The sequence below is a fragment of the Dromiciops gliroides genome, chromosome 1 (genome assembly GCF_019393635.1).
Source record: "Dromiciops gliroides isolate mDroGli1 chromosome 1, mDroGli1.pri, whole genome shotgun sequence".
NCBI lineage: Eukaryota > Metazoa > Chordata > Mammalia > Microbiotheria > Microbiotheriidae > Dromiciops > Dromiciops gliroides.
In genome coordinates this window covers 58,811,964-58,839,780 of record NC_057861.1, presented here as the reverse complement: position 1 = coordinate 58,839,780, position 27,817 = coordinate 58,811,964, and the positions used below count along the sequence as shown (strand labels likewise).

At 42.2% G+C, this 27,817-nt stretch overlaps 2 protein-coding genes across 3 annotated transcripts in view; both read right to left on the bottom strand.

The window, feature by feature from the left end:
- The window catches only part of LOC122740983 (calcium homeostasis endoplasmic reticulum protein), a 31,658-nt gene extending 24,716 nt beyond the window's left edge, over window positions 1-6,942 (bottom strand). For both annotated transcript variants that reach the window (XM_043983957.1, XM_043983967.1), the window contains exons 1-5: window positions 6,832-6,942; window positions 6,366-6,539; window positions 2,930-3,126; window positions 1,986-2,123; window positions 450-601 (exon numbers count right to left, since the gene is read on the bottom strand). In XM_043983957.1, coding sequence (XP_043839892.1) covers window positions 450-601; window positions 1,986-2,123; window positions 2,930-3,126; window positions 6,366-6,539; window positions 6,832-6,856 — 686 coding nt within the window. In that variant the 5' untranslated portion in view covers window positions 6,857-6,942. The remainder of the gene's footprint in view (window positions 1-449; window positions 602-1,985; window positions 2,124-2,929; window positions 3,127-6,365; window positions 6,540-6,831) is intronic.
- A 4,451-nt stretch (window positions 6,943-11,393) lies between these two features.
- SLC35E1 (solute carrier family 35 member E1) lies at window positions 11,394-26,385 on the bottom strand. The gene is made up of 6 exons (XM_043965339.1): window positions 25,934-26,385; window positions 24,826-24,896; window positions 22,253-22,390; window positions 20,576-20,701; window positions 16,272-16,517; window positions 11,394-15,408 (listed from the first exon to the last, which is right to left on the bottom strand). Exons 1-6 carry the CDS (start codon window positions 26,364-26,366, stop codon window positions 15,178-15,180), a joined length of 1,245 nt encoding a protein of 414 aa, XP_043821274.1. The 5' UTR covers window positions 26,367-26,385; the 3' UTR covers window positions 11,394-15,177.
- Between the last annotated feature and the right edge of the window lie 1,432 nt (window positions 26,386-27,817).

Below are 27,817 nucleotides of genomic sequence, written 5' to 3'. Positions count from 1 at the left end.
GACAACTTAAAACAGTCAATTCATCCTCTTTGCTAGTTGGATCCAAGGAGACATACATCCCCATTGATCTTATCTTCCTACATGAAAGACCTGATAGCACCTTCTTTTGATATATCAGACACTCACTACTTTGAGATCATGCACAGAGCCAGATGGAGACAGATTGCAACAAGTTTGTTTGAACATAGGCTATTGCTACTAAAAGGAGGTATCTTTGAAAGGATAATATGTATCTATATGTGTATCCACATGTAAATATAAGAGTGATGTCATTATAGAGTATGTTCAGAACTTATAAAAGTTAGATTTGGGAGTTTGAGAGGCAAAGGGCAGATAATGGTACACAACAGAATGGTACCCAATGGTACCTTGTAGGTAATGCACACTTGTGTAAAAGAGCTAAGTATCGTGGCAGACAATCTTGAAAATATATTTAACGAAAGCCTTACCAGTGATGCAAAACATCATTGATCAGGTAAATCAGATGCAATCGCAGCTCAAAATGCGCTCCATCAGCAGTGATCCGATTTCGGAGGTGGCCAGCCATCAGCTCACAGTGTGGAGGAGTTTTGGCATTACTGAACATCCAGTTCTTTCCTGCCTGCAAATGCCAATTTAATAACTGTCAGGTGGACTGAACATTTAAACATTCTGAAAATTTTACTTCGAATCACCATGGCAATAGTGATGATAAATAGGCCACTTTTCTGTGGTGCTCCACAATTTACAAAACACTTTCCTCACAAGTCATGCCAATAACATTATAAATGATGTACACAGAACACTTTCAAGTCTGCAAAGCACAGCAAACATGAAGTCAAATCTGAGGCTCACAACCTCCTCTTTAGACCGGTGGACTGTAGATAAAGAAACCTCACCTCAGACAGGTGAGGGGATTTGCCCATTATTATAATACACTTGCTAAATGCCATAGGCAGGAGAGGTGCTCAGATGTGTCTGACTCCAAGCCTAGCACTTAAAAAAAACCCCCAAAAAATTTTTATTTAACGTTTTTAGTTCCAAATTCTATTCCTCCTTTCTTCCCTCCCCCCTCCCTGAGGTGGTAAGCAAATAAAGGTTATACACGTGCAAGTATTTAAAACATTACCATATCAGTCTTTTTGTACAAGAAAACTCAAATAGAAGAAAAAAATATAGAAAAGTGAAAACTAGCATGCTTCGGTCTGTGTTCAATCAATATCAGTTCTTTCTTTGGAGGTGGATAGTATGCTGAGAATAGTTATGTCATTCACAGTTTTTCATCAAACAATACTGTTGTCACTGTGCACAATGTTCTCCTGGTTCTGCTCACTTCACTATACATCAGTTCATACAAGTCTTTCCAGGCCTTTCTAAAATCATCCTGCTTTTCATTTCTTATAGCACAATAATATTCCATTACCATCATATACCACAGCTTGTTTAGCCATTTCCCAATTGATCAAGCCCAACATTTTCAGCACCATGACAGGTTCCAATCAACAGGTGACAAAAAAATAGGTTCAGCGTACTTTTGCCAAGTAAATGGTATAAAGAAGATCCAAACCTTGGCTCTGACTCCACATCTGATGCTCTTCCTATCAGACTGAATCACACAGTCTCAGAGATGCGGAGGCCCTCAGAACTCATACATGCCAATCCACCTACTTCAAGCAAAAATTCTCTCTATAATATTCCTGGCAAGGTCTGTTTTAACTCTTCCAACTACAGGGAATTTACTTCACAAAGCAGCCTACTCCACTTTTCTTTTTGCTCCAAAAATAGGACAAAGGAATAAATGGCCATTTTGTCATCAGAATGACCAAGCAATGGAACACCTGTCACCTAACAGAGCCTCCTACAAGAGTAGGCATCCAATAAACTACTGAAGTGATGAACAACTCCTTTCTAGCCAAAAGAAATAAATATAACTGAGCCAAGGCTTGGTCTCAGGGTGACAATATGCATCAGTTCTGGCACATTTTCTGGAGGAGTCTCTTACTTACTGAGATTGCATCTTTGGTGCATGTATCAATTATTGGTTGCAGCAGGTTATCAAACTCGTTCATGTCCAGTTGGGTTTCCTCCAGTAGTTTCTGCATCTGCTGCTCCACTGCATGGGCTATTGCAGATGTAACTTGCTCCTAAAGACAAGACCAATATGTCTTCATTCATTTGATATATAACAACAAAGTAAGAGAAAACAAGGATTTTTTTTTTTTTGCGGGGCAATGGGGGTTAAGTGACTTGCCTAGGGTCACACAGCTAGTAAGTGTCAAGTGTCTGAGGCCGGATTTGAACTCAGGTACTCCTGAATCCAGGGCCGGTGCTTTATCCACTGCGCCACCTAGCCGCCCCCATCTTTAAAGTTAAACTTAACTGCACTCTGACTACATCACTTGGATTCCAGACTTAAAGAATTCCACACCCAAGAAATTCAAGCTATATATAGTTTTCTTTACTCAAGCTTCTAGCTTTCACAGGAAGTTAAACAAAGTTATTCACACCTTATCAATCTACTAGCATCCACAGTTGGGAGGGAGCTACTTGATATAATAAAACAGAGTTGAGGGAAAGCCCAGGGAAGAATAATTACTGATTCAAGTAACCCCTCTTGCCCCATTTTACAGAGAAGAAAATTGAGGCTACGTGAGCAGAAGTGCTTTGTCCAGGTCAAATAGCTGGGAGCAAACAAACAGCTGGCCAAATTAGGACTAGTGACCAGGATCTCTTTGTCCAAGGCTCTTGGCCCATTAATGCCCCCAAGACATGAACTTTGCACATATTTTCCCCATTAAGAGAATCTCCAAAGCCTTTTCAAAAATCATTACTGTCAAAGGTGGAAAAGAGACCAAACTTATGGTGGTCCTCACTGGGAAACAGGTAATGTGGGAGAGCTGTAGGGAGGGTGAAGAGCCAGCAACATTTTGGCAAAGAACAGCAGCTTTACCTGTCTCATAGCTAGAAGATGCTGCTCCTGCTGCTGTAGGTTCCACTGGCTCTGCTGAATAAGTTCTTCCATAGAAGGGGCTCCCTGAGAGGGATTGATGGTTGGAGCTGGCGGTAAGGAGGGCTGTGGCAAAGGCTGCGGCAAGGCCTGTATCTGGGCAGCAGGTTCTAGCTCTGGGGTCTGCTGCTTGCATATCACTACCAGGGCATAAAAGGTAAAGACAAAAAATTTTCCAACATCACATAATCAGCCTTTCCATTCTTTTCTTTATGTCTGCTCTGGAACTCACTGTTTCTATAGCACAGGGATTCCTTCAAGGACTGTAGGAAAGCAAAGCTATTTCTACTATCAAAGGGACAGCAATACATTTTTTTAAAATCTCCAAATTGTTCTCGGCTTCAGATTTTTCTTTTTCTGCAAATGAACCTTAAGTCTTTCTCTGTCAACTTCAATTCTCCACCCTACCCCCGCCCCAACCTTCAATCACGCTAATGGAATGTCACACCTTTGAAGAAACTATGAATTATGTTAAAAGGGTTAAAGCTGGAAAGGATCTTACAAGTTATTTTACCCAACTAATTCTTTTTCTAGATAGAAAAACTGAGGTCTACAGAGAGGAAAGGCTTTGTTCAAGGTTCCATAGCTACTTATAGAATTTTCCAGGATTCCAAGTTGAACGTGTACTCCAATCCTCTCATTTTACCTAAGAAACTAAGGTCTAGGAAGGGAAATGTACTAGCTCAAAATCAGAGAACTAACAGCCCTGGAACCTGATTCTTCTGACTCCCTGTCCAGTGTCAGTCTCTTTCTTAGAATTGCAGAATCTGAGACACAACCTCAGAAGGCCCTGACAAGTGGTCAATGAATCACCACTTAAAAGATTTCTAGTGACAAGGAACTCACCACCTCACAAAGCAGTCCACCTCAAATGATGACTTAAAAACACAGAAAACATATGACCCTGTATGTCAAAACTCCTTTGTATGGGCATCACTTCTCTCTGTCTGTCACACAAACACACTACATTTTTCACATGATAACTAAGACTTCCATTCACAAATCACACTCACCACTTCTAGGTCCTGGAATAATTTAGGTAGAATTTACTACCAGGTCAGAGAGACCACCAAAGTGTAAAGGTTACAAGGTTAGGAAACATCTCTAGTATTGCAAGTCCCTTTCCCATTAATAAAACTGGATAATAAGCATGCACCAATAGGCTCTAGGTAAGCACTTTTAGAATAAGTTAATTTCCTTCCTTCCTTCCTTTCTCCCTCCCTCCTCTTCTGTCCATATGGGGAGTCATACTCTTACATGTGAGGGGCTACCTACAAATATCCTGCTGCTCATCTCCTTCACTCTGGAGTCTGATCTCACTACCCAACTGAAACCATGTTAAAGATGAGAGCTACAGTCTCCTAACTGCTAAATTTGATAGCCCTTTCTCAGTGCTCTTCCTTCTTGACCTTTCTGAAGCTTTCTGAACAAAAGGACCATCTGGAGGGAGAACATGGTATAGCAGAGAGAGTACTGGTCTGGAATCAAATCCTAGGTGTGCCACTTACTCCCTGTGATTTTAGACAAATCATTTCTCTTCTCTGAACCTCAGTTTCCTCACCTGTAAAACAAGGGGGTTGTCCTACACGAACTCTAAGGTAGCGCGTTAAGCTCTAAATCTGACATCCCATGATCCTTCTTCCCATATACTCACTTCCCCTTATGTTTTCTGTTACAAAGATCTTTACTGATTCTCCTCCTATATATGTGACTACTCCTTCTAAGTCTCTTTTGCTGGATCAAAAATCTGCTCACTATGTAGCATACACAGCTCTGCCCAGATCCTCTTTTATTCTCACTCTATCTCTTTTTTTTTTTTTAGAGTTCTCATAAACTCTGATAGATTCAATTACAATCTCTATTTGGATGATCCCAATTCTACATATCTCACCCTTGATTTTCTTCTGAGGTACGGTATACCTGTAACACATTCACAAATGTCTCTCCCATTGAAATCCGACTCAAGAATATCCACAAGAGAAATGTCTTCAATCTTAAACTCACTCCTCATTCATAACTTCCTTTATTTTTGTGGTGGGTACTGAAAACCTCTCAGTCACTGGAGTCAAAACCTAGGACTCATCCTTGACTCCTCACTCTCTCACCCTTCATATCTATTCAGTTTCCATATTTAATCAGTTCTATTTTCACACCTTTAAAATTCCTCCCTTTGTCTCCATCACTCAAGCTCAGCCCCTTATCACCTCTTACCTGAATCACAACTTCCTAATTAATCTCCTTCCATCCAGTTTTCCCCTTTAATCTATCCTCTATACATCTGCCAAAATCTTCCTAATGCATAGTTCTAAATGACCTCCCTGCTTAAGAATGTTCAGTGGCTGCCTACTGCTTCTAAGATAAAATATAAAATTTTCAGCTTGATATTTAATGCCATTAACATTCTGGCTCCAGGTTATTTTCATAGACTTATTCATGTTATTTAACTTCTTAGGCTAAATATTACAAACAAATTAACTTATTTGCTGTTCTTCAAATTCAACATTTAATTTCAGAACTCCCCCAACATCATGAATAAATTTCTGTTTGCTATTTAAAGTTCTTTATAATTTAACCTCTTCCTACCTTTCCATTCTTTTTAAACTTTACTTCCCTCCATGCACTCTTCAATCCAGCTAGTCTGGCCTACATGGCCAGACATAACACGCCATCACCAGTCTAGGGACCTTTGCACTGGTTCTTCTCAATAACTGGAATGCTGTCCTACTTTACCTCTTCTTCAGGAAGCCTTTCTGAATTCCTCCCCAGTAGCTACTCTGTTATTCCTCACACTGCCTCCGTATCCTCTGTACCTTGTCTTTTGTATTTACCTTGTTGTTTACATTTTGTCTCCCCTACTGGAAGGCAGTGATTGTTGTTACCTTTCCTTGTATCCCGAACACTTAGCACAGTGCCCAGGACATAAAAAGCACTTAATAAATGCTTATTAGATGCTTTAAAAGACTTTGTGCCTTACCAAAGGCTGTTCCTCATGCCTGAAATGCACTCCCACCTTACCTCTGTTTCATCAAATTCCTATCTTCCCTTGAAGCTGAACTCAGAGGCTCAAGGGCCCCTCCTTTAGGAAATCTTTCTTAATCTCCACTTGTCAGTTTTTTCTTCCTCCTTCTGTATTTACTTTTATATGTCAAGGTTGCATCCCCCAGGAGAACGTAAGCTTCTTGAGTGGAAAGATTATCATTTTTTTTCTCTTCCTAAACTCAGCATAGTATTGTAATATGCGAGGTACTAACCAAGCACCTAGCATATAGTGGCTGCTTAATAAATGCTCGCTGAATTGAATGGAGGAAGCTGTTAGGACCCACTAGGGCCAGGGCCTATTCCAACCCCACTGGTTCCAACAATGTCTGGAGCCACTCACGCTGCTGCTGCTCCAGGGCCAACTTGCACTTGTAGTAGTTGTAGAACTCGCCTCCGAAGAGGAAGGAGAACTTGGGGTTGTCTTTCTGTTTCTCCATCGTCATCTTCTCGAACTCTGGCCCGTTGCGGGCCACGAACTGGGCCAGCTTGTCGATGACATTCCGCAGCTCCTGGTCTGGGGCCCGGGCAGGAGAGAATGGATCAGTGAAAAGGCGGGGGAGACATGTGGATGTAGGGAGTTCGGCGGAACCGAAACCCCCCCACCCGACATCCCCGGCTGTGGGGAAAATGACGGGGGTCCGGGGGGGGGAAACTGAGGCGCCAAGAGGGGGCGGGGCCCGCACGGGAAACGGGGACGCTGGGGGCGGGGCTGTAGGAAGAGACGGGAACCAGGAGGTTGTGCGCTCAGCGGGGGATGGGGATAGGAAACTGTGGCCGGGGCTCCCACGGCCTGGGCCCAGACTCACCGTCAGGCGGCAGCGGCAGCTCCATGGCTCCGGAGCCGGAGAACGTCCTCGGGAAGCTCACGATTCCTCCCCGCGCCAGAGACAGAAGCCGGCCGGAAGTGTCGCGCCTCACTTTTGCGACCCACCAAGCCAATTCCGGTACCGATTTACGGCCATCACCGTGGAGAACCGGAAGTGGTGTCTTTCGAGAGGGCGGGACTTCTAGTCTTTAGGGGCCGGGGCGGATGGCGGGAAACGACCTCCGCCCGTTGCTTCCCATATTTTGTTTTGTGGTGTGTTTTTTTTCCCTTTCAGGGCCAGAGGCTTGGGTCTGAGCACTATCTGCCTTAACCGTGTTTCGCTGCTTTAGGTAACTGACTTCTCTTGGGCCCCAGAGCCGCCGCTCAACTCACTGGGCATTTATGAGGCTCCTGCTGTGTGCGAGGACCCCAAGGCAGCGTGAAAGTCCATTGGCATAAGAACACGTGCACAAACACTAAACAAAGAAGTTGGGGGTCGGGGGAGGGGCGCACTGCCCGGATTCCAGGAAGGTAGCTCGGGTGTGGGGCACCGCTGCTCGGACAAAGGCGGGGAGGCGAGAGATAGGGCAGCCTGTGGTGTGGACTGGCGGCAAAGGAAAAAAAGCCTGCTGTCGACCGGGATTGTTGGGGGTGAAAGGGGCACAGAGATGTCTTCTGGGAGCTGGAGAGGCTGCCTGCATTGGGAACACGAGATAGGATTGTCCCAAGTCTAGGCGAGAGACAAGGCCATGGGCCTAGGAGGGCGGGGATGGGGGTTAGAAAGGGAAGGAATAGGCCGACGGGCTGAAGAGATCTTTGTGCCAATGTCAGCGTTAGCCAGGAAAGGCTTTGGGGTTTTTTTGTGTTGAGGCCTTTAGCGATCTAATCCATTGCCCCTCCACAGAGGTTGTGAAGCTTCCTGAAGCCCCGCACTGAGGATCAGGGAACCCTCTGGCCCTAATTCAGTCGGACCTTGTGGAAATCCCCCTATCCGAATGCATTTCCTTATGTAAAATGGCAAAATGAACCTTGCATAGCCTAATTCACAGGGGTGTCATGAAGGTCATAGAAAATGCTATGAAAATAGCATTGTGTAGGAATTTCCCATATATATTCAAAACCACCCACCCACACCCCATTCCTTTCTTTTTCTGAATTCTAATCCTGCATTACCCCGTCAAAAGCCTAGGTATACATCTCTATTTGGATGTTTAATAGGTACCACAAACTCTATGAACCCCAAACAAAATTCAACCTTTATTATTGTTTATGGAATTCCTCCCTAAACCCACCTCATGCCTTTAAATTTCCAAGGGAAGTGGAGGGCATCGATGTTCTCCCAGTTATCTCAACACCACCACCATATAGTTACCAAGTATCCTTGATTCTAATTACCCAGCAAGTCCCTTTCAATTCAGCTTATTGTATCCCAATCACCTCTTAGCTCAATTATTGTAATAATTTTCTAATGGTTTTTCTGCTTCTAGTTTCTTCCCTTTTCTATTCCATCCTCTATACACTGCTAAATAATACTAAATCACAGAAGTGTTAATTGCCTGCTGAAAAATCCTGTTTGCTCATTGCCTTTTAGATAAAATACAAACTCTGCCTGGTACTGCCAACAATTCAACTCACCACTGCCTTTATAGATATGTTTCATATTAGTCACCTTCATGCAAGTGAATCTCCTGACTGCACTACAGCCTCTCTCCCCCCCCCCCCCCCCCCCCCCCCCCCCCCCCCCCCCCCCCCCCCCCCCCCCCCCCCCCCCCCCCCCCCCCCCGCGCCATTCCATCCTCACCTGTTTCTTAAGAATACCTAACTGCTACAAGGCTTCCACTTCTTACATGCAGCCTTCACAGATCTTCCCATTTAGGTGCTCTCACCTGCTTCAAACTATGTTGCTTTTAGGGGGCGGCTAGGTGGCACAGTGGATAAAGCACTGGCCCTGGATTCAGGAGTACCCAGGTTCAAATCTGGCCTCAGACACTTAACACTTACTAGCTGTGTGACCCTGGGCAAGTCACTTAATCCCAACTGCCTCACTAAAAAAACAAACCAAAAAAGTATGTTGCTTTTACATATTTGTGTACATTTCTACTGCTAATAGAATATTTTCATTTTTCCCTTTGTATATCAAGCACCTAAAAGTAACCTGCATTATAGACACTTAAGAATGTTTGTTGAATTTCAAGTGTTTTGTAATCACATCTTTTTATCTAAGTATGAACTATTAAGATCAGACATCAAGTCAGTAGCAGATCAAGGACTTAAAGGAACCTTCAGGTTATAGGCCAGTACTCCTACTGGACCACATTGCATTTGAGATTCCACTGGCCAAGAGTAGCAAACTGGAACTCCAAGCTCCACTCCATCAAGATAGGCCCTAACCAAACTCTTGATAACCTTGGTCAAACAAGCTTTCTCACTTGGAAGAATGAACTTCCCTGGCTGACATCCAGTTGGCAAATATCCAGGAATTTCCTGGTGTTTTGTAAAATAGCTAAAACAAAACAAAAAACTGCCAATAAAATTCTGAACTTTCTGAACTTCCTATTAGTTTTATTTTTGCCAATCTTATTCCTTTGAATAAAATGTTATTCACATTATTTTACTATGCCCTGTTCCAATTCTACATAATTTCTAATTTATGGGATCTTGGATCAGACTTCCTTATCCTAAATCCTTTTTTACACAAACCTTCAAGAGTTCATGGTTTATGTTATACCGTATAAAACTAGTGTCCCAATTCTTTCAAATCCTGCTAACACAACTATTTACATGAATATAAGGCTTTAAAAATGTACAAAGTATTTTTTTTTACAGTTACCTCCTGAAGCTGACAGTAGAAGTATTAATACTGAAATAACTGAGGCCCAGAATTACGTGTCGGGAGAGTCAGGACTCAGATTCAGGTCAATGCCAAAAGAGGTCTTGCTTGGATCACTCAATTCACACTATTCCTGAAGAGAAATTTACAGAAAAGTAATTATCTAACAACTGGTCAACCACTGCTTCCTGAGGTGACCCATTCTAATTCTAAACAGCTCTAATTGTTCAGAAGTGTCCTGAACCTGCCTATCTATCTATCTATCTAAATTTCTATCTACTAGTTATGCTTTCAGGGAGTAAGCAAAACAAATCAAATCCCTTCAAACACTCTTAGGAGACCATAAGGTCATAAAACTGACCTGAAAGGCATCTCAAAGACAGCCCTCACTGTCCAGATAAAGAAACTCAAGATCAACCAGGGAAGTGATCTGCCCTGGGTCATGCCATGATCTCTTCCCCTGTGCCATGCATGCTGCATCCAGTGAGTCTTCTTTCCCCTGCACTATGGGGCTTCTTTAAGAGGATGGGGCAGCTAGGTGGCGCAGTGGATGGAGCACTGACCCTGGAGTCAGGAGTACCTGAGTTCAAATCCAACCTCAGACACTTAACACTAGCTGTGTGACCCTGGGCAAGTCACTTAACCCCAACTGCCTCACTAAAAAAAAATAAAGATGGGGAAAGTTGATTTCTAAAAAAGGAGGCTGTGGTACAGTGAATGCTAGTTGTAGCCTGAGGATTAAGATCAAATCCCAGCCTCTCTTCAGCTAAATCACAGCTTTTCTGTGCCTGTTTCATGTATAAAAATGAAAACAAGAATCCTTACAAGGCTAGAAAGCAGATGAAAGTACTTCATGAAATGTGTTATTTTTTACTGCAAAAACTTAAGGTGGGACAGGTGAAAAAGTAATCTCCCCACTAGAGCCCCCTAGAGTAAATGAGTCTTCCTGATTTAACAAAGCAATACAGAGCAAGGCCCCCTTAAATAAAAGAAAAATTATATATGTTCACTCATGTTTTTCAGCAAATTTAAACCAATACTGAATGCTTATAATAAGCCAGGTTCAAATTCAGAAAAATGTGAGTTATTATTGTTAGGATGAATTAACTCTTTGGCATCATTCAGTACAGTGTCTGTACCTACACGGTGAAATCCTAGTAATGCCAATGAAAAAAGTGTCATGTAGAAAACATAGTTTGGAATCCAAAGAGGTAGTTTTAAGTGAGATCCTTTACTTCCCTTTAATGAGACTTTTTTCATGTGGAAGAAAGGGAAGTGCCTACCCTCCCTTTTAGCAAATGGTTGTAAATATCAAATGAGACAATGTGACAATGTTTTGTAAAGTTATATAAAGAAGGTATATCCCTAATTATAGAAAATGAGCCTCAAGGTCATGAGGTCACTTAACTGTCAGAAGCCCTAAGAATCAACACCACTATTCCACTCTTGGGAAATGAATGTATGAAGGAGTTTCCCACAAAACCTTTATGCAATACCTGGGGTGAAAAGCTACTTGATGCTGACCTGGTTTTGGTTATTTAAAACACCTCCTCAAACATAAGCCTTAATACTCTGTACTCCACTGTGGAGTCCCAGAAAAAAAGCCATTCATTTTGTCCAATCTGGCTGGTCTTCCTGAGTGCAGAGGCACATCTTGCAAGGACCAGATCATTTCAAATAGCACTCCCAGGAGAAGCGCGTCCTGGAGGCTAAACGAATGCACACTGTTCTCATTTTCCTGTGGAGGCTTCTTTATTTTGTGTAAATGCCACTGGTGAACATACACAACATGGAAAAATTCACTTTCACACACAATCTGGAAGCATTTTGGTCTGGAAAACAGGTTCAACATAATTGAAACAGGCCTGCAAAATTTCAAGTATTTATAAATAACATTTTGTCTCTATGAAAATTATCATTATCCTATATCTTGTTATTTTCCAGGGCAAACAAACGTTTTCTTTCATGACTCCATCAAGATACATAATAAAATGAAGACGGGGAAAAGCTGCAGAGGCTTAACTACCTAGAGTGATAGGAGTTTCCCCTTCCTCATGTAAAATTACATAGACAGTAAATTATCTTAAACTATCAGAGAGAGCCTCAACATAACTAATGTGCTGCTTAAAAGGTATGTACTTTGAGCAAATTTACAATCTTAAAGATTTGTTTTCTTTCCTTGGAGGATGAGGAACATTTTGCTTGACTGTCCCCCAGGGTCTTTTCATTCCAGTGTACGTACCTGCTACAAGCTGATGTACAGAGTTGGGGACACTCATTAATTTACACATGGTATTTAGCAGCTGTTTCACCTCACCCACATAAGATCCTGCATTGAAAAATTAAATGAACACAAACTGCAATTATATCAGAGACTTTCTTTTACCTGGATGTTTTTTGGAGTTGGATTACTATGTTCAAGAGATCAAATGGCAAAAGCCAGAAATACCACTTTGCTGTTTTAACTAGAATGTGCAAAAAATGTCTCAGTATTGCCCAAATGCTGCTGCAAGAAAAAAAAAATTCATGTTTCGGGTCCAGCCCTCATCATTAAGAAATTTGGGAAGTGGGGCAGCTAGGTGGTGCAGTGGATAGAGCAACAGCCCTGGATTCAGGATATGAGTTCAAATCCGACCTCAGACACTTTACACACTTACTAGCTGTGTGACCCTGGACATGTCACTTAACCCCAATTGCCTCACAAAAACAAAACAAAAAAAAAAAAAGAAAAAAAAGAAATTTGGGAAGTGCTTTTCAATATCTGCATCTCTTTCATGTAATGCCTTGTGATATGAAGTAGTAACTGTACTCAACCTTAGACACAGAGAGCTCAGCCACAAAAACAATCAATTTTAAATTAATTGGCAGCATATAAAAGTCCAATCTGGGCAGAGGGACTGGAAGCAGTGCTGGGACTTTACAAAGCTGATCATTCGCTTCTTTTGACTGATTTTATTCATTAACTAGCAAACTTACTATAAAAAAGTAGCAACCTAAAAAATGGATTCAAATGTTGGTTACAATACTGGCTCATTTTCATGCAAAAGAATACAAAAGAAGTTGAGTTATTTCATTAGTCTAACAAACAAGAAGGAAAAAGTAATTTCTTCATATGTTTCCTGATTGTGTCAATGAGCAAACAGTTGCCACAGTGTGTGTCTCCCTCTAAAGGTTTTATCCCATGTATGAGCAGAAAAGGTGATAGAACTCGGCATGTACCAAAAAAAGAGGAATCAAAGATGGAACAGCCCAAATGCTGCCCTGGTCTCTATTAAAGCGCTCATTATATAGAGAAAGGAAGGAAGGCCATCAGTACATTAGGTAAATCCTTTATGAAAGGACAAGAATGGCACAGGACATGAAGCTGGGTTGTTATCTATAGCAGGGGTGTCAAACAGAGAGAAACGAAGCTGCTATTCCACATAAGGATCCCTGGGGGCCACATATTGACATGGTTTTGAAATGTACTATTATCTGTCTTATTTTTATTTATTTTGTTAAATATTTCCCAATTACATTTTAATCTGGATCAGGCACACTTAGGAGTGTTGTGGGCTGCATGGGTCTGAAAGCTGCGTGTCTGAAACCTCTAACCTACAGTAGCATACATATGTCAACAGAATCAACAAGGATACACGGAGGTATCCAACCAGTATTTCACAAGGAAGCCAAAGGTTTGAGCTAAAAGATCATCACCTAAAGCAGAACTCCTTTAGAAGGCCAGGGCATGGGACAAGTTTACATTGTGACCATGAGGTCACAATGACCTCATGGGCTAAGCATGTTCTATTGGGCCTTTTCAAAATGCAGTAATGTTAGAAAGCTGAAAAGAACAGGACAGAACATGCTTATACAAGTAATAGTACCAAATCCATGGAAGAGCCATGTTTTTAAATTGGGGTTCCACTGTTATTTTCATTACCCAGAAACTAAGGTCTAAGATCTTAATCCCGGTCAAAAGGTTTCGTTCATTTGTGTGTTTAAAAAACCAAGTGCACTAATAACCTTTCATCCTACATGGGAGACATAATTCTGAATAATGTAATTAAAAATATTCAACATAGCTCAGATCATTTATATTAGGAAAGAATGAAATAAACTCGCAGAGTATCCTTGAATTCCTTTCTGTTTTCCCCTGATTACAGTACTCAGAAATCTGCAAAGTAGCTACAGTATAAAGAAATATATCAGGCAAATGTTTGTGATTACCAATAGATCATTATTTTGAAACACTTGAAAGCAAAGGGCTTTAGATTCAAGAGGGAGTCAGAGAGCCAAGGATAGACACACACATTTACAAAATCACCTGAAGAAAGTGCAAAATCCTTCCTATAAAAACTTCATTTGGCAGCATCTGTCTGCCAAATCTTCACCCAATTCAACCTCATAGAATGACACATTACAAGTCCTGGGGAAAGAGCTGTTTAAAGCACCAATTATTATTTCCTTATGTGCCTTTTATTAATCAGGAAATATCTGCAATGATACTCCCCTTGCTGCTGATACCACTTGATGCCATCAAGGAGAGAAAAATATTCTGCTCTTTCCTGCAATGGAAGAGGAGGAGATGAATTTCCTTCTATGGATGTGAGCCAGTGCAACTTCAGAATTTCAGGTCAAAGAATCGGACTGAACATGCCCAGCAACAAAAACAAATGATGCGTGCCCAGAATGCAAACAGGATGGAAAATCCAGTCTATTGATTTTTCATTTTCTTTACATTTGTTAAGGATCACAAATGGATTGTCACAATGCCTTGGGAAACTACTTAGCTTTTCCTTATATTAAAAGACTATCTGAAGTACTATTCATGGTCATTAAGAAAATTCTTTTAGCACTGACCCTTCTCTGATTAAATTTAAAAAAAAATCCCTAATTTTGGACGATCTATAGAAACCATTAAAATTGGGTCACAAATTCCTACCAACCAAGCCCTTTACCACCCATGCTGTCGTGACCCAGACATGTTCAAGTAGTGCAATGCAAACTTTGGTTTCTAGACACTCAGGCACAATCCTTGCCCATGATACAACAAATAACCGAATGCCGACCCATGAAGAGCATATCTAGAAATTTAAATTTTCCAAAAAGGATCTCAGGTAACTTCATTCAGAAAACAAAGATGTTAACTTAGAAACACATGGCTTCAGAAAATTAAGCACAGAAAAGTAATACTGGCCACAATTTTCCTATCAACACAATCCTCCAGTGTCAAACTCCAAGATAACACAGCCAGCCAAAATCCCCCTCTCCTGGAGTCTGACAGTTTACCTTTCACCAGAACCCCAAACTCTTGCACTGCAAGTATACTCCCTGCTCCAGGATCCCTAGGGAAGGTGCTCCATGCATAAGAATGTGTTTAGCAGAAGATAACGCTTGTATCATTGACAATCATGCACCTTCCCATCTGCAGGAAAAGTACATTCTATGATTCTGAATTCACTGGTGTGTCAGAAGTTTCTGATACTGCTTGGGGGGAAAAGAATTTTGTAACAGTCTCTACCTGTCTTCTATATTCTATACATCATAGTGATTTAAACTGTATGTGTTTGGATAGTTTTGCCTGTTGTACTGAAAGTGATCTGTGAAGACACTGGTTCGACCATAGTGATAGTCCCCATGCTGAGGGAAAAGAATTCCATTCTGAGATTTCTCTGGTGTGTTCCGATGGTGATCAGGATTTCCAAGGTCTCCAGCTACCACAGGTAGAAGATGCTTCTTGGCCTCTTGATTTGCATCATACTTGGTCTGGACAGTAAAAAGTTAGATAAAACATTCAGCCTTTTTTGACATAATGCCTGCTTATTGCCAAATCCAAAAGCTTAGATTTTCAGAGCAAAAGCTTAGTTGTTCACGCAAATTAATATTTTTAGGGACAGGCAAACACTGGAACAATTTATGAACATTAAGAAGCCCAGCAGAAAAGTTCCTTAACTTCTAAGTGACCCAGGCAGATTTGTAAGGTACAGGTGCCTCTCTGTATTGACAGAGATCATTTCCTCAATGAGCTCCCCTATACCAACAAAGTCACAGGTACAGAATTCCCTTCTACTCCTCAAAAAACCAAAGTTTATTATGGATGGCCCCAGGGCCAAATTACAACAAAAGGGTAAAATAAAGGTGGCAGACCTGGGTCCAGTATAAGGACATACTTCATAACAAAAACAGCTGCCAAAAAATTTAATGGGTCCTCTTATGGGTACTGAGTTTTCTGTTACTGGAGATGTTGAAACAGACGCTGGATAATGACTTATCAGGGGTGAATCATGTTTTGACTAAGTACTCAAATGGGAAGGCTTTTTAAATTCTAAAATTCTTGGGTTCTATGAATGCTGAGGGTAGAAATGATCTGGCCATTTTTTCCAAAGGAGAGAGAGTGCTGCAGAAAAAGGCCTCCCTATGCACCCATCTCAAGACAATTTAAATAGAGATGAATAGCTGCTCAAGAGAAAAGAATGAATTCTCAATGTTGAATCTTTGAATTCTCCAACCAAGGGGCCTGCCAACCCCATTCCCTTAAATCTATTTTTCATAGGCACTAAAAAACAATTATCAAATGCTGAGATTAATGGGAGACTAACCTGAGCTGGATTCTTAACACAGACACTTACCTTATTATACAAGAAGACCCCTAAGATAGCTGTCATCATGCCCAGAACATTAGTGCTGGTGACTGGATTGCGTAGCATTATGAGGGATACTGTGATAACCATGATCCTTTTTGTAGCATTTGCAACAGAATAACTCAATGGGCTGATCAAGTTAAGAATACTAAAAGCAATGACGTTCTGTGCAAAGTTACAAAATCCGCTGATTATGAGCAGCATTAAAGTCCAGGGCCACTGGGAAATCGAATTCTACAGAAAGGGAAATAAAAAACCCACAGCATTGTGTCACTTCAAAATCACAAGATTCATCCACACTGGAGAAACAAAATTGTTACAGTAGGTGCTATAACATCTGGCAGCATTGCATGTATAGAACTAATTAGGGTGATAAATACCTTTCAAATACCTCATTCAACCTTTAGAACTATCTTGTGATTAAGAAGTACAAATATTATTATCCCATTTTACAAAAGATGAAAATGAGGTTTAGAGGAAAAGATAATTAGTACAAGGTTAGGTGGCAGACATCACACTCGAACCGGTCTTCCAACAACAATCTACTGTTCTTGTCCCTGTATAGAACATTAATTATGTGAACATAGGAGCAGATTGGGTCCTAACAACTAAGTCAAAGGAGACTTGTCCTTTTGGATCCGTTCTCAACATCTGCTGCAAATGAGGCTGAATCTGAGGTCCATCTAACTGAGGTTATGGAGGGGAAATGACTGGATGGATGATGGCACAAGAGTCACTCTATTTTCACAGTGGAACCACTCCTGGGTGATTCACATGCTCTACAAGAATAATGATAAATGCCTTGTGGTGAATCCTCTTCCTATTGTAAATCTCAGCACTGGAAGGGACTTTGGAGATGATACCTACCAAGAATCTTTTCTATAACCAACACTGAAAAGTCATCATTCAGGATCCTCAAAAAGCAGCTTATTTCACTTATGCAGAACTCAAATGGCCAAAAAAATTTTCTTTTTTTCCCTCTCTTTATTTTTAAATTTAAATTTTGGCTTAAAGCCTTTATTGGATTTATAACAATGATTTACAAACTCAGGAAGGGGAGGATTTCAGGGTATGAGAAATCTCTTCTCAATCTTTCTCTTTCTTTTACTATCTTTCAATAAACCCTTAAAAAACCTAAACTCATTTATCAGTGATTTTAGTCAGTTTACCCCCAAAACTGGGGAGACAGATTAGAACCCACATTTAGAAATTTAAATTACACACTTAAAAGGGACTATAATGTCCCCTTAAATTTGTTCTTCTCCAGGCTGAACATCCCAGATTCGGTCTTCTAAAAGACCTATCACTTTCTTCTACATGTAGTTAAACTCAGCTCTTCTTTTCACATAGCCTCCCAAGTGAACACAGGAGGATCACAGCATAACCATTAAAAAGGATGTTTGGGGCAGCTAGGTGGCGCAGTGGATAGAGCACTGCCCCGGGAGTCAGGACTACCTGAGTTCAAATCCGGCCTCAGACACTTAATACTTACTAGCTGTGTGACCCTGGGCAAGTCACTTAACCCCAACTGCCTCACTTAAAAAAAAAAAAAAAAGGTGATTGATATCATTTAGTCTAATTCTCTCATTTAAAGGAAACAAGGCCAAGAGAGGGCAAATTTTCGACCTAGCACACAGTCACAAAGCTAGTTACTGGCTAACCTGAGACAAGAGCCTGGGTCTCTTCATTCCAAGTCCAGTATATTTCCCAATATGCTAAGTTGCCTTCAACTAAAGAAACTATTCAAGTCAGTCAATGGTTAATACTGATAGAATTATGTAAGATATTCTTTATAATGCCAACAACAACTCTACAGACATAATCATTTTCCCACTGGCCTACTAACAAATCCACTCAAACTCAAAACTTTTTGTCTCCAAAGAAGCGACTATAATCATAAACAGCCAATCCTCTTCTATGATGTTCCCAATCACAAAACAACAGCTAAAAGGTAAAGAATTTTAAAGGAGGACAAAGCCAGATAAGCAAGCCTTACATTTTGTGGGCATGTACGCTGTATCTATTAATACAGAGATTCACTATCCTATTTGCTTATTTCAAAAATGGCCTTGATATTTGTGGGTACCTATAAAAGAGGACATGTCCAAGTTCTGACCATGCATAAATAATCCTTAGTCACTGAATACATGGTATATGTAGGGAACTGTGCTGGCACTGAGTATAGAGATGACTGGGAAAATATTAAACCACAGAAAAACTACCATTTGTATTTGGCTTTAGAATGCACTTTTGAATGTACAGGTTAGTATAGGTATATTTAATGTTCTGGGACCTCACTTAAACCATAGAAGAGCAGTATATAGCATAGTCAGGGAAAATGTGGATTCAACTCATGCCTCTGACACTTGCTAGCTGTATGACCAGGATTATATTATTTAACCTAAGCCTCAGTTTCCTCATCAATAAAATGGGGATTAGCATTTGCAAAACCCATGTCAAAGGACTGTTTTAAGGTTTACATGAGACAACAAGAGAGAATATTTGAAGAGCAGAGAGAAGAAGCCTCCACTCTCCCCACTGTCTCTCACCAAAGCATCATGGTATATTTGGATAGAAAGCCTGAAGATTAAGGTTCAGATATTGGTTCTGCCACTAACTCTCTGGGAAACACTAGGCAAATAATTTTATCATCTGTGACATGAGATGAAAATGGCCTGAAAGATCGCTTATAGTTGTGATATTCTATGGCTCTATAACAGGTAAACTCTTATATATGCACCCAATAAAAATGTTTTTGTTTTGTTTTGGTATTTTTGCAGGGCAACGAGGGTTTATGACTTGCCCAGGGTCACACAGCTAGTAAGTGTCCAGTGTTTGAGGCCAGACTTTAACTCAGGTCCTCCTGAATCCACAGGTGTTTTATCTACTGTGCCACCTAGCTGCCCCTAAAAATGTTTTTGAATCATAGGTATGACCATCTAGAAAGAAAGGAATTGGGGGGGAAAGGGAAGAAAACATAAAATCACATGGTTAGAAGAAATTGAAAGAAATGAAGATTGAAAAGCTACCGAAAAAGAGAGAGAAGCAGAATGAAAAGAAATTCAATAGCTCAAACTGGTGTCTGCTTTAGTTCATAAAGTTTTTCCCCACTATGACCAAAGGGCTATAAAACTGTATGCATACCCTTTGATCCGGCAATACCACAAGGTCTGCATCACAAGCAGAGTAAAAAAGGGGGGAAGTACCTATTTGTACAAAAATATTTACAGCAGCTCTTTTTTTGTGGTGGCAAATAACTGGAAACTGAAGGGCAAGTCCATCAATTGGTGAATGGCTGAACAAATTGGGGTACATGTTTGTAATGGAATACTACTGTGCTATAAGAAGTGATGAGCATGATGACTTCAGAAAAATCAGAAAAGGTTTACATGAACTGATATAAAGTGAAGTAAACAGAACTAGAACACTGTACAGTGAAGCAGTGTTGTATAATTATCAACTATGAATGACTTAGCTATTCTCAGCTAAACAATGATCCAAGACAATTCCAAAGGACTCATGATGAAAAATGCTATCTCCACATCCAGAGGAAAAAACTGATGGAATCTGAATACAGATGGAAGCATGTTATTTTTCACTTTCTTTATTGTATGTGTGTTTCATCTGTTTTCTTTCACAACATATAATATGGAACTATGTTTTGCATGACTGCACATCTATAACCTCTATCAAATGATTTACCATCTCAGGAAGGAAGGAGAGAAGGAATTTGGAGCCCAAAATTTAAAAAACAAAAAAGAATGTTACAAATTGTTTGTATGTGTAAATAGGAAAAATATTATTCATATGGACCAAAAAAAGACAAAGTCTTTCCTGGCAGCTGTGTCTGGAAATGGTAAGAGAACTCCAACCTTTTATTACTTCTCTCATTGAAAGAGTAAATAGAGATGATGGTGATGATGTCAACAAAAGAAAACACAAGATGATAACACAAAGAAACTGAAATACAGATTTCTCAGGAAAGGCTTGCCAATACTATGTGCAAAGTAGTAACTGCAAAGCCACTCCCTTCTTGGCTGCTTCTACTGAATGAAAAACAGTATTATCAGTAGGTGTGATCGAACATACAGCACTAGGAAGAACAGAAGCTGATTTCCTTCTCAACTGTGCAGAATTACAAGGCATAATAAAGAGCTCTGTGTTAAGAGCGCTACTTACCAGATGCCAGAAACTTTGTAAAGTTCAACAAAAAGTGATAACTCCAAAAACAACAAAAAAAATCTATTTTGAAACTAGTAAGGAAAACAGATTCTTTGCTCTGGCCAACTTACCAGGTCATTCTCTACTAGGAAAGAAGAAAGGTCAACCAAAACCCATGTTGGGATCATAAAAAAGACAGCATGACATCCAAGTATGTTCAACAATCTAAGATGATGGATCCTTGAATCTCTCAGCACCTGAAAATACAAAACTCTTTAAGTAACTGATCAATCTTTTCCAAAGTAGAAATTTTTTAATTCATTGAGTGGGAAGGAACCTCAGAACTACTTTAACATGTATCTGAACTCATGTTGGAAAATGTTCTCCACATCCAGAAACGAAGAACTGTGGATTCTGAATGCAGATTGAACCGTATTGTTTCTACTTTTGTTTTTGAGTTTTTCCCTTTTGTTCTGATTCTTCTTTCACAACACAACTAATGCAGAAATATGTTTAATGTGATTGTACATATATAACCTACATCAGACTGCTTTCTGTCCTGGAGAGGGGGGAGGGAAGGGAGGGAGGGAGAAAAATCTGGAACTAAAAATCTTATGAAAACAAATGTTGAAAACTATCTTTACATGTAACTGGAAAATAATGAAATACTTTTATGATTCAAATCAAAACAAAACAAAAAATTAACATGTATCTGAACAGGAATCCTCTCTAATATATACCCAAGGAATCACTTAAACTCCACTTGCAGACTGCAAGGAATGGGGGAACCCATTGTCCACCACCAGGAATTGCAGCCATCCTGTCCATTTCTATGCAGCTCTAACCATGACTAAGTTTTCCTCTACATCAAACCTGTATCTGCTTCTTTATGACTTTCACTTCAGCTGCCAATCCTGCCAAGAACAACTCCAATTTTTCACAGCCATTCAAATACCTAGAGGAAGTGAACTTATTTTTTGGTTTTGTTTAATTTTTTTATATTCTGGTAATTGTACAATAATATAAGTGGTTTCCTATGTATTTTATTTCACATATTTAAAAACATGATTGTGAAAGTGTCTGGAGGATTTGACTGATTGCCAGAGGGGCCCATCCATCTATGGAACAAAAAGTGTAAGAATTCCTGCTTCATAGCATTTTAGAGGTCACAACACACTTGCCTCACAAAACTCTGTGAAGCAGATTTCAAAGATGAGGACAGGAAAACTCCTACTTTAATAGACTTGCTCAGGGTCACACAATCACTTAAGTGTCAAAGCTGCCATTCAGCCCAGCTCTCTGTTGACAGATCCAGTATTCTTTCCACTTTAAAATACTGCCTCTTCAAATTAATGCAGCTTAACTTGCCATACTAATAGAGAACTGACTTTTGGCAAAGGATAAAAGACCTACTTTGGAGACTGTAAACTTTGTAAAAGGAGGGGCTATCTTGATATAGTTTTAAAAATCTCTAGTACCCAAAGCACTACTTAATGTTTGCTGTATAGAAAGGTTTATCATTTTGAATATTATCAACAATACTAAATAACAGAAATTTACATTGATATGATAGAGCACTTTACAATTTAGGAGACACTTTCCCACATACTAGTTCATTTGATATTGACAAGAGCCATAGATTATAGGTCAAGCAACAGTCATCCCCTTTTTCTAAGTTAGAAAACTGAGGTTTAGAGGTGCACTAACACCCACAGACACAGAAAGAGGCAAACCTCATCATCTCCATCTTTTTAACTCTATTGCCCAGAGCCTGTTCTACCACATTCAGCCAGTGACTGAATGAATACCTTTTTGGAGAATATGTTCTGAAGGGAAAAGCAGAGGGTCGCTGCCAGAGCACTGATGAGCCCCCACATATCAAAGGACAACTCAGTGACTGTGGCCAATAAGACACCGCTGATGATAGGGATCAAGGATAAATATACCTGGAAGAGGAAGAATGGAGAAGGAACTTCAGTACACATGCTATCACAAGGGCCACGCAGTTATGCACATGATAAATCTAACTACCACTGACCAGTGACCAACAGAGGGTATACTGCAAAGGAAATTCTTCTAACGCTGCCCTTCCCTCCTCCCCACTACACTTTAGCTAAAAAAAGTCAACAAGGGCAAGACAGAGCCTGAAGAAAACACAAATTAATCAGTCCTGTTAAGTCCAGTGCTCCAGGATCTTAAGATCTCTTCCCAAAAAAGATTATTTTTCTTAAAAGAAATTGATGAACTCACAAACTTTAATAACTAATCTAGATATCACACTCCATTCTTGTAATACAGTAATTTCAAAAACAATTAAAGAATGTCTATCTAAAGTGCCTACTATGTGCCAGGCACTTTACAAATATTATCTCACTTGATCCTTATAATATAAGTCTATGAGGTAGGTGCTATTTTAAATCTCCATTTTACAGATGCTGGAAACTGAGGCAAAAGGTTGCCTAGAACTAACACAGCTAGTAAGTTCATGAAATTGGATTTGAACATAAGGTCTTCCTGATTATAGGCCCAGTACTTTATCCACTGTACCATCTAGGTACCCCAAAGCTGCCTCTCTCTAGTAAGTAAAGGACTTCACTGAAACAACCACATGAAGAGTCACCTTAAACTTCCACAGAAGTAGGGCTTTTCTGCGACACTGAGATCTTTGGAACATTTCCTAGGAGTGTAGCTTCCTGGTGGGTGAAGCTGCTGATGTTTTACATAGTAGACATTTAGCCCTCTTTACTTAGAAGCACCTTCTAATCCCAGGATTTTTAGAAAAGAGAATAAAGAAGCAGAGTCCCTGAGTTCCTTAGTAGAATCTTTAAACTCTTCCAAGAAGAAGGGCTGATCTACTTTCTGTGCAAGGAAGTTTAATTTCCTCACCTGTCTAGGCACAAGGCCTTGCATGGTTAGGTTATAATTTACAGTGAAGAACACTAAGCTAGAAGTACAGGGATCCAAGGTTCAGCTCCAGCATTAACTAGCTATGTGACCCTGGGCAAATCAATTCCCTGACTTGGGCCTCAGTTTCTTTCTCTGCAAATTAAATCGATTAAACAAGATTTCCTGTAACTCTAAATGCAAAGAGCCACCTAAGAGGAGACAGTGGGCTAACCCATAAAGGCAAGTCTTCCTCCAGAGGCCAGATGACCTCTGAAGGTCTTGTTCCTTCCTACCTTGAAAATATTGAATTCTGTAACCTCTAGGATCCCTCACAACAGCAGCAATCTGTTAATCTATGAAACACTGAGTGACATGGCTTTTATGGTTTAAAGAATCAGTTAATTAGGCAGCTAGGTGGCACAGTGGATAAAGCAGCAGCCCTGGATTCAGGAGGACCTGAGTTCAAATCTGACCTCAGACACTTGACATTTACTAGCTGTGTGACTCTGGGCAAGTCGCTTAACCCCCATTGCCCCCCACACAAAAACAAACACACACACACACACACACACACACACACACACACACAGAGACAAGAATCAGTTAATCAATCAGGCAACATTTATTAAGTGACTACTATGTGTCAGGCAGAGTGGATACATGAAAAGGCAAAAGACAGACCTCAAGGAGGAGTATGATGAAATAAATTCTTACATATAGACTGCAGCTTTAAGTGGGTAAAAATGTATAAGGAATCAGTGAAAGGTGACCTATTTTTCTGTGAAATGGACTAGGATCTAGAACACTGCCTGACAGCTACATAAAACACACAGGTTACAAACAACTGTTAAAACCTTCCTACAATCTGTCAATCCCACCACTATAAATTATCAGCTTTTAGCAGAGGATGCTGAAGGCTCTGAAGATTGGGTCTACATGGGATAGTAATTTAGCCCTTTAAATAGTACTCTGATCAGGCCAGAAAAACTTATTTGTACAGCCATGTGCTCTTGGCATTACTGGTTAGCACAAATGTTATTTTCATCAGGACTCAAGAGACTCAAAAGACAATAATCCAAGCTCTGTTTCAATTTCTAAAAAGTTTCTGGAATTTACCCAAAAGAGCAACCCAGGCTTTCAGCAGACTAGGAACTCATTCCTGGTTCCTTGAAATTACCTGTTTGTTTCTCTCACCTATGTAACCAATTGGAAACTGCCTTGCTTGTAGGGAGGGGAAGGGGGTGTGGGGGAAGGTTGGGTGCCAAGTTCCAGCACTGCAGCTCCTACTCAGAAATTGAGAAGATTGAGCTGGAAGGAACTGGGACACCATCTTGTCTCCTTTGACAGAAGGAAACAGACCCAGAGTGGGGAAATTACTTTCAAAAAGTCAAACCACAAGTTTGTGGGGAATCGCCAAAGCCACTGGCTCCAGCCTAGAGCTGTTTGGGCTGTCCTAGGCTGCCATGTGTGAGTGCCCAGTAACTGTCCATTTTACCTTGGTGCTCTGCTTCTCCTTCATGATGATCCGGGACAGCAGCACCACCCAGATCGGCATGGTTGCCTTCACTACAATGGAAGGAGTTTGGGGATGGGGGATGAAGTGAGCTTAGGTGTTTTAACAGATATACAGTTGATGGCAAGAGGGACCCTTGAGCTAGTGCCCCTTTCCACATACCCTTTGGGGTCTCCTCCCAACCAACTGCCCCTTCAACAGATTTCCCCACTGTTCAACCACCTCCCCCAGTCTTCTCTGCTCTAGAGTTCCCTAAGTGAGGTCCCAATCAGTCTCTCCAATGCTCCAAGTCAGCTCAGTCCATCACCACTGCCTGCAACCCCTGTTCCCTACCTTCCTGCCTCTTAGGCTCCCTCTCTATAGTTCTATCTTCTAAGGTCCTCGGTCTCCCAGACCCCATCTTCGATGTGGATCAATCACTCTCCCCATAGGACAGACAATCCAGAGCCCATTCTGCCTCTTGCCTCTAGTCCCTCAGTTTAGCTTCCTGTTCTCAGTTGTTTCCCACCCAGGGCCAAAGAAGCCGCCTTCAACCCAATTCGAACATTTGGGAGATAGCTACAAAAACAAAAACAAAACTGTGTCTGCCCTCCCTGTTTACACCCTAACATTCGATTCTCACTTCTCAGCTTGCCTGTTTCCATCTCCCCATAATCTCCCATACCCTCCATTCTCATCTGCTTTCAAGACGGGATTCCCTCTTAACGCTCCACTTCCTTATTATTGGCAAGCTCTTCTCCTTGGGTCTCTGCTGGTCTCCTGTCCAGGACCCCCAGTTTCTGGGGAATTCTCCCTCCCCCCTTGACTTCTAGCCTCCAGGTCCCCTGTGGCCTCCTTCAGCTCCAGGTCTGCCCCTCAGTTTCTGTCTCCCCAATTCGCTCCGTCCCTGGGCATTCCTTTAGCTCCCCAGTCCCTGCACACACACACCCCCGGACCCCCCGAGTGTCTCCCTCGACCCAGGGCCTTTCTCTGCTTGGCCTCTGGTCGTCTCTCAGCCCCTTCTCGCTCTGAGCCCCTCCCCCTCCCCTACTACATTCCCCGGGGCCCTCCCGGGGCCCTCCCGGACCCCCGGGCCCCGCTCGGGCCTCACCGGTGTGCGCGTAAGACACGGGCACCTTCCAGATGCTGAAATGAGCCGACACAGACGCGAAGTACTTGCCGAAGGCGAGCGGGAGCACGTAGCGCGGGTAGAAGCGGGGCGGCAACGGGTCGGTGCCCGAGGCCGCGCCGGGGCCAGAGCCGGGCCCAGGGCCGCGGGCGGGGGGGATCCGCCAGGCCCGCAGCAGCGGCGGGAGCCCCGCGCACAGAGCCAGGATGTGGCAGAGCGACACGGTCACGGGGAAAGGGAAGCCGCTCAGGATGATCTTGTTCACCACGTTCCCGCCCGCGCTCAGCGCGTACCACAGCAGGCACAGCGCCGCCACCCGCGCGCCCTCCCGCGCCCCGGCGCCCCGCGAGCCACTAACCGACCCGCCGCCTGCGGCCGAGGCCGCCGCCGAGGCCGCCGCCGCCGCCGCCGCCATCCTGCAGCTCCGGGCCCGGTTCGGGACCCCGCGCGCCGGCCGGGGGCGGGGCGGGGCTGGCCCGGGGGCGCGCGCCGGGCCCGCTCTGCCCCGCCCCCTCCCGTCCTCGCCGCTGTCCCATAGGCCGGAACCGCTCCTTACGTCATTGCCCTCCCCAACCTGCCGCCTGATGTAGCGGACACGACGTGGGCCGCCTCAGGGAGGGGAGTAGTTGTCCACGTAATTTCCGGCCGCGTCAGAAGCAGACTTTGGACGTGGTGAGAAGGTCTCTTTTTCCCCCTGCTACTATGTTTCCCTTTGCCTGGTTCTAGGAAGCGTGCATTCGGATTCCCTCGGGAAGGGAGCGGGGCACTCGGGAGAGAGGGCTCCAGGAAGGAGGGCCTATGGCCGCCGTGAGCAAAGGACAAGAGCGTGGGGAGCCTGCAGATGATCCGGGCAGTCCACCCGATGTAGCGCCGGCTCTGACGCTGAGCACCCATGTGACCTCTGGACAGGCCCTTTAACTTTGCTGCTGCTGCTAATAATAACAGTAGCTGCCCTTCCTATAGCGCCTACTCTGTGCCAAGCGCTTTACAGTTATTGTCCTATTCGATCCTTACAACAACCCTACAAGGTAGGTGCTGTTATTACCCCCGTTTTACAGTTGAGGAAACTGAGGCAAACAGGTGACTGGTCCAGTAGTGTCTGAGGCCGGATTTGAATTGGTCATCCCGGATCCCGGCCCGTCCCATCAGCCTCTGTGCCAACTAGTTTGTCATATGCAAGGGACTTACCCAAAGTCACAAATCACTTTAGTCAAGACCTAGGGTGGGGTCTGCAGAGATCTAGTTCAGTCTTTTACGGATGAAAATCGTGAACCCTCTTCCCCAAGATGAGTTAAATTTACTTCCCCGGGATCTCACAGGTAACAACTGAACTTTGTACTCAAAGTAGTTCTGATTCCAAATCCAGCGTTCTTACTATTCTCTTTGATGGTATTTTCCTAAGCGAAGAGAATAAAGGTGTAATGGGTGGAGTCATTAGACCTAGGTTCACTGGGACCTGTGACTGGACATAATCTTTTAATAAGGGCCTATCCACTGGGCATCCAAAAACAAGGAAACTGCCCCCTGCCTTCCAGGAATTTACTAAGGAGGAGAAGCAACTTGTAGATGCAAAAGAGAAAATAGTTAACTAAATAATTTGGAGAGAAAAGCAGTACGGAGGTGGTGGAGGGTCGGGAAGGGGTTTACCTAGGAAGAGAGAATGAGGCTGATGGTTTTGTGAAGCCGTGCTTTATTTAAATCCAATTCACGAGTAATTCAAGACATCGCACTATGGAAGGGATTGGTCTTCTTTGAAAAGAAAGAAGAACTGGTGGTAGGGAGCTATAGGAACTTATTAAGTAGGGGAGTGACATGGTCAGACCTATGCTTTAGGAAAAGCACTTTGGCCGTTGAGGATAGTATGGA

Bases quoted from the DNA above. Each gene is read 5' to 3' on its own strand.
- SLC35E1 (XM_043965339.1), bottom strand. From the start codon at position 26,366: ATGGCGGCGGCGGCGGCGGCGGCCTCGGCGGCGGCCTCGGCCGCAGGC. The intron at 24,897-25,933 runs GTGAGGCCCGAG...CTTCCATTGTAG, and splicing joins CGTGTCTTACGCGCACACCG to TGAAGGCAACCATGCCGATC. The intron at 15,409-16,271 runs GTAAGTGTCTGT...TTTACTGTCCAG, and splicing joins GGGTCTTCTTGTATAATAAG to ACCAAGTATGATGCAAATCA.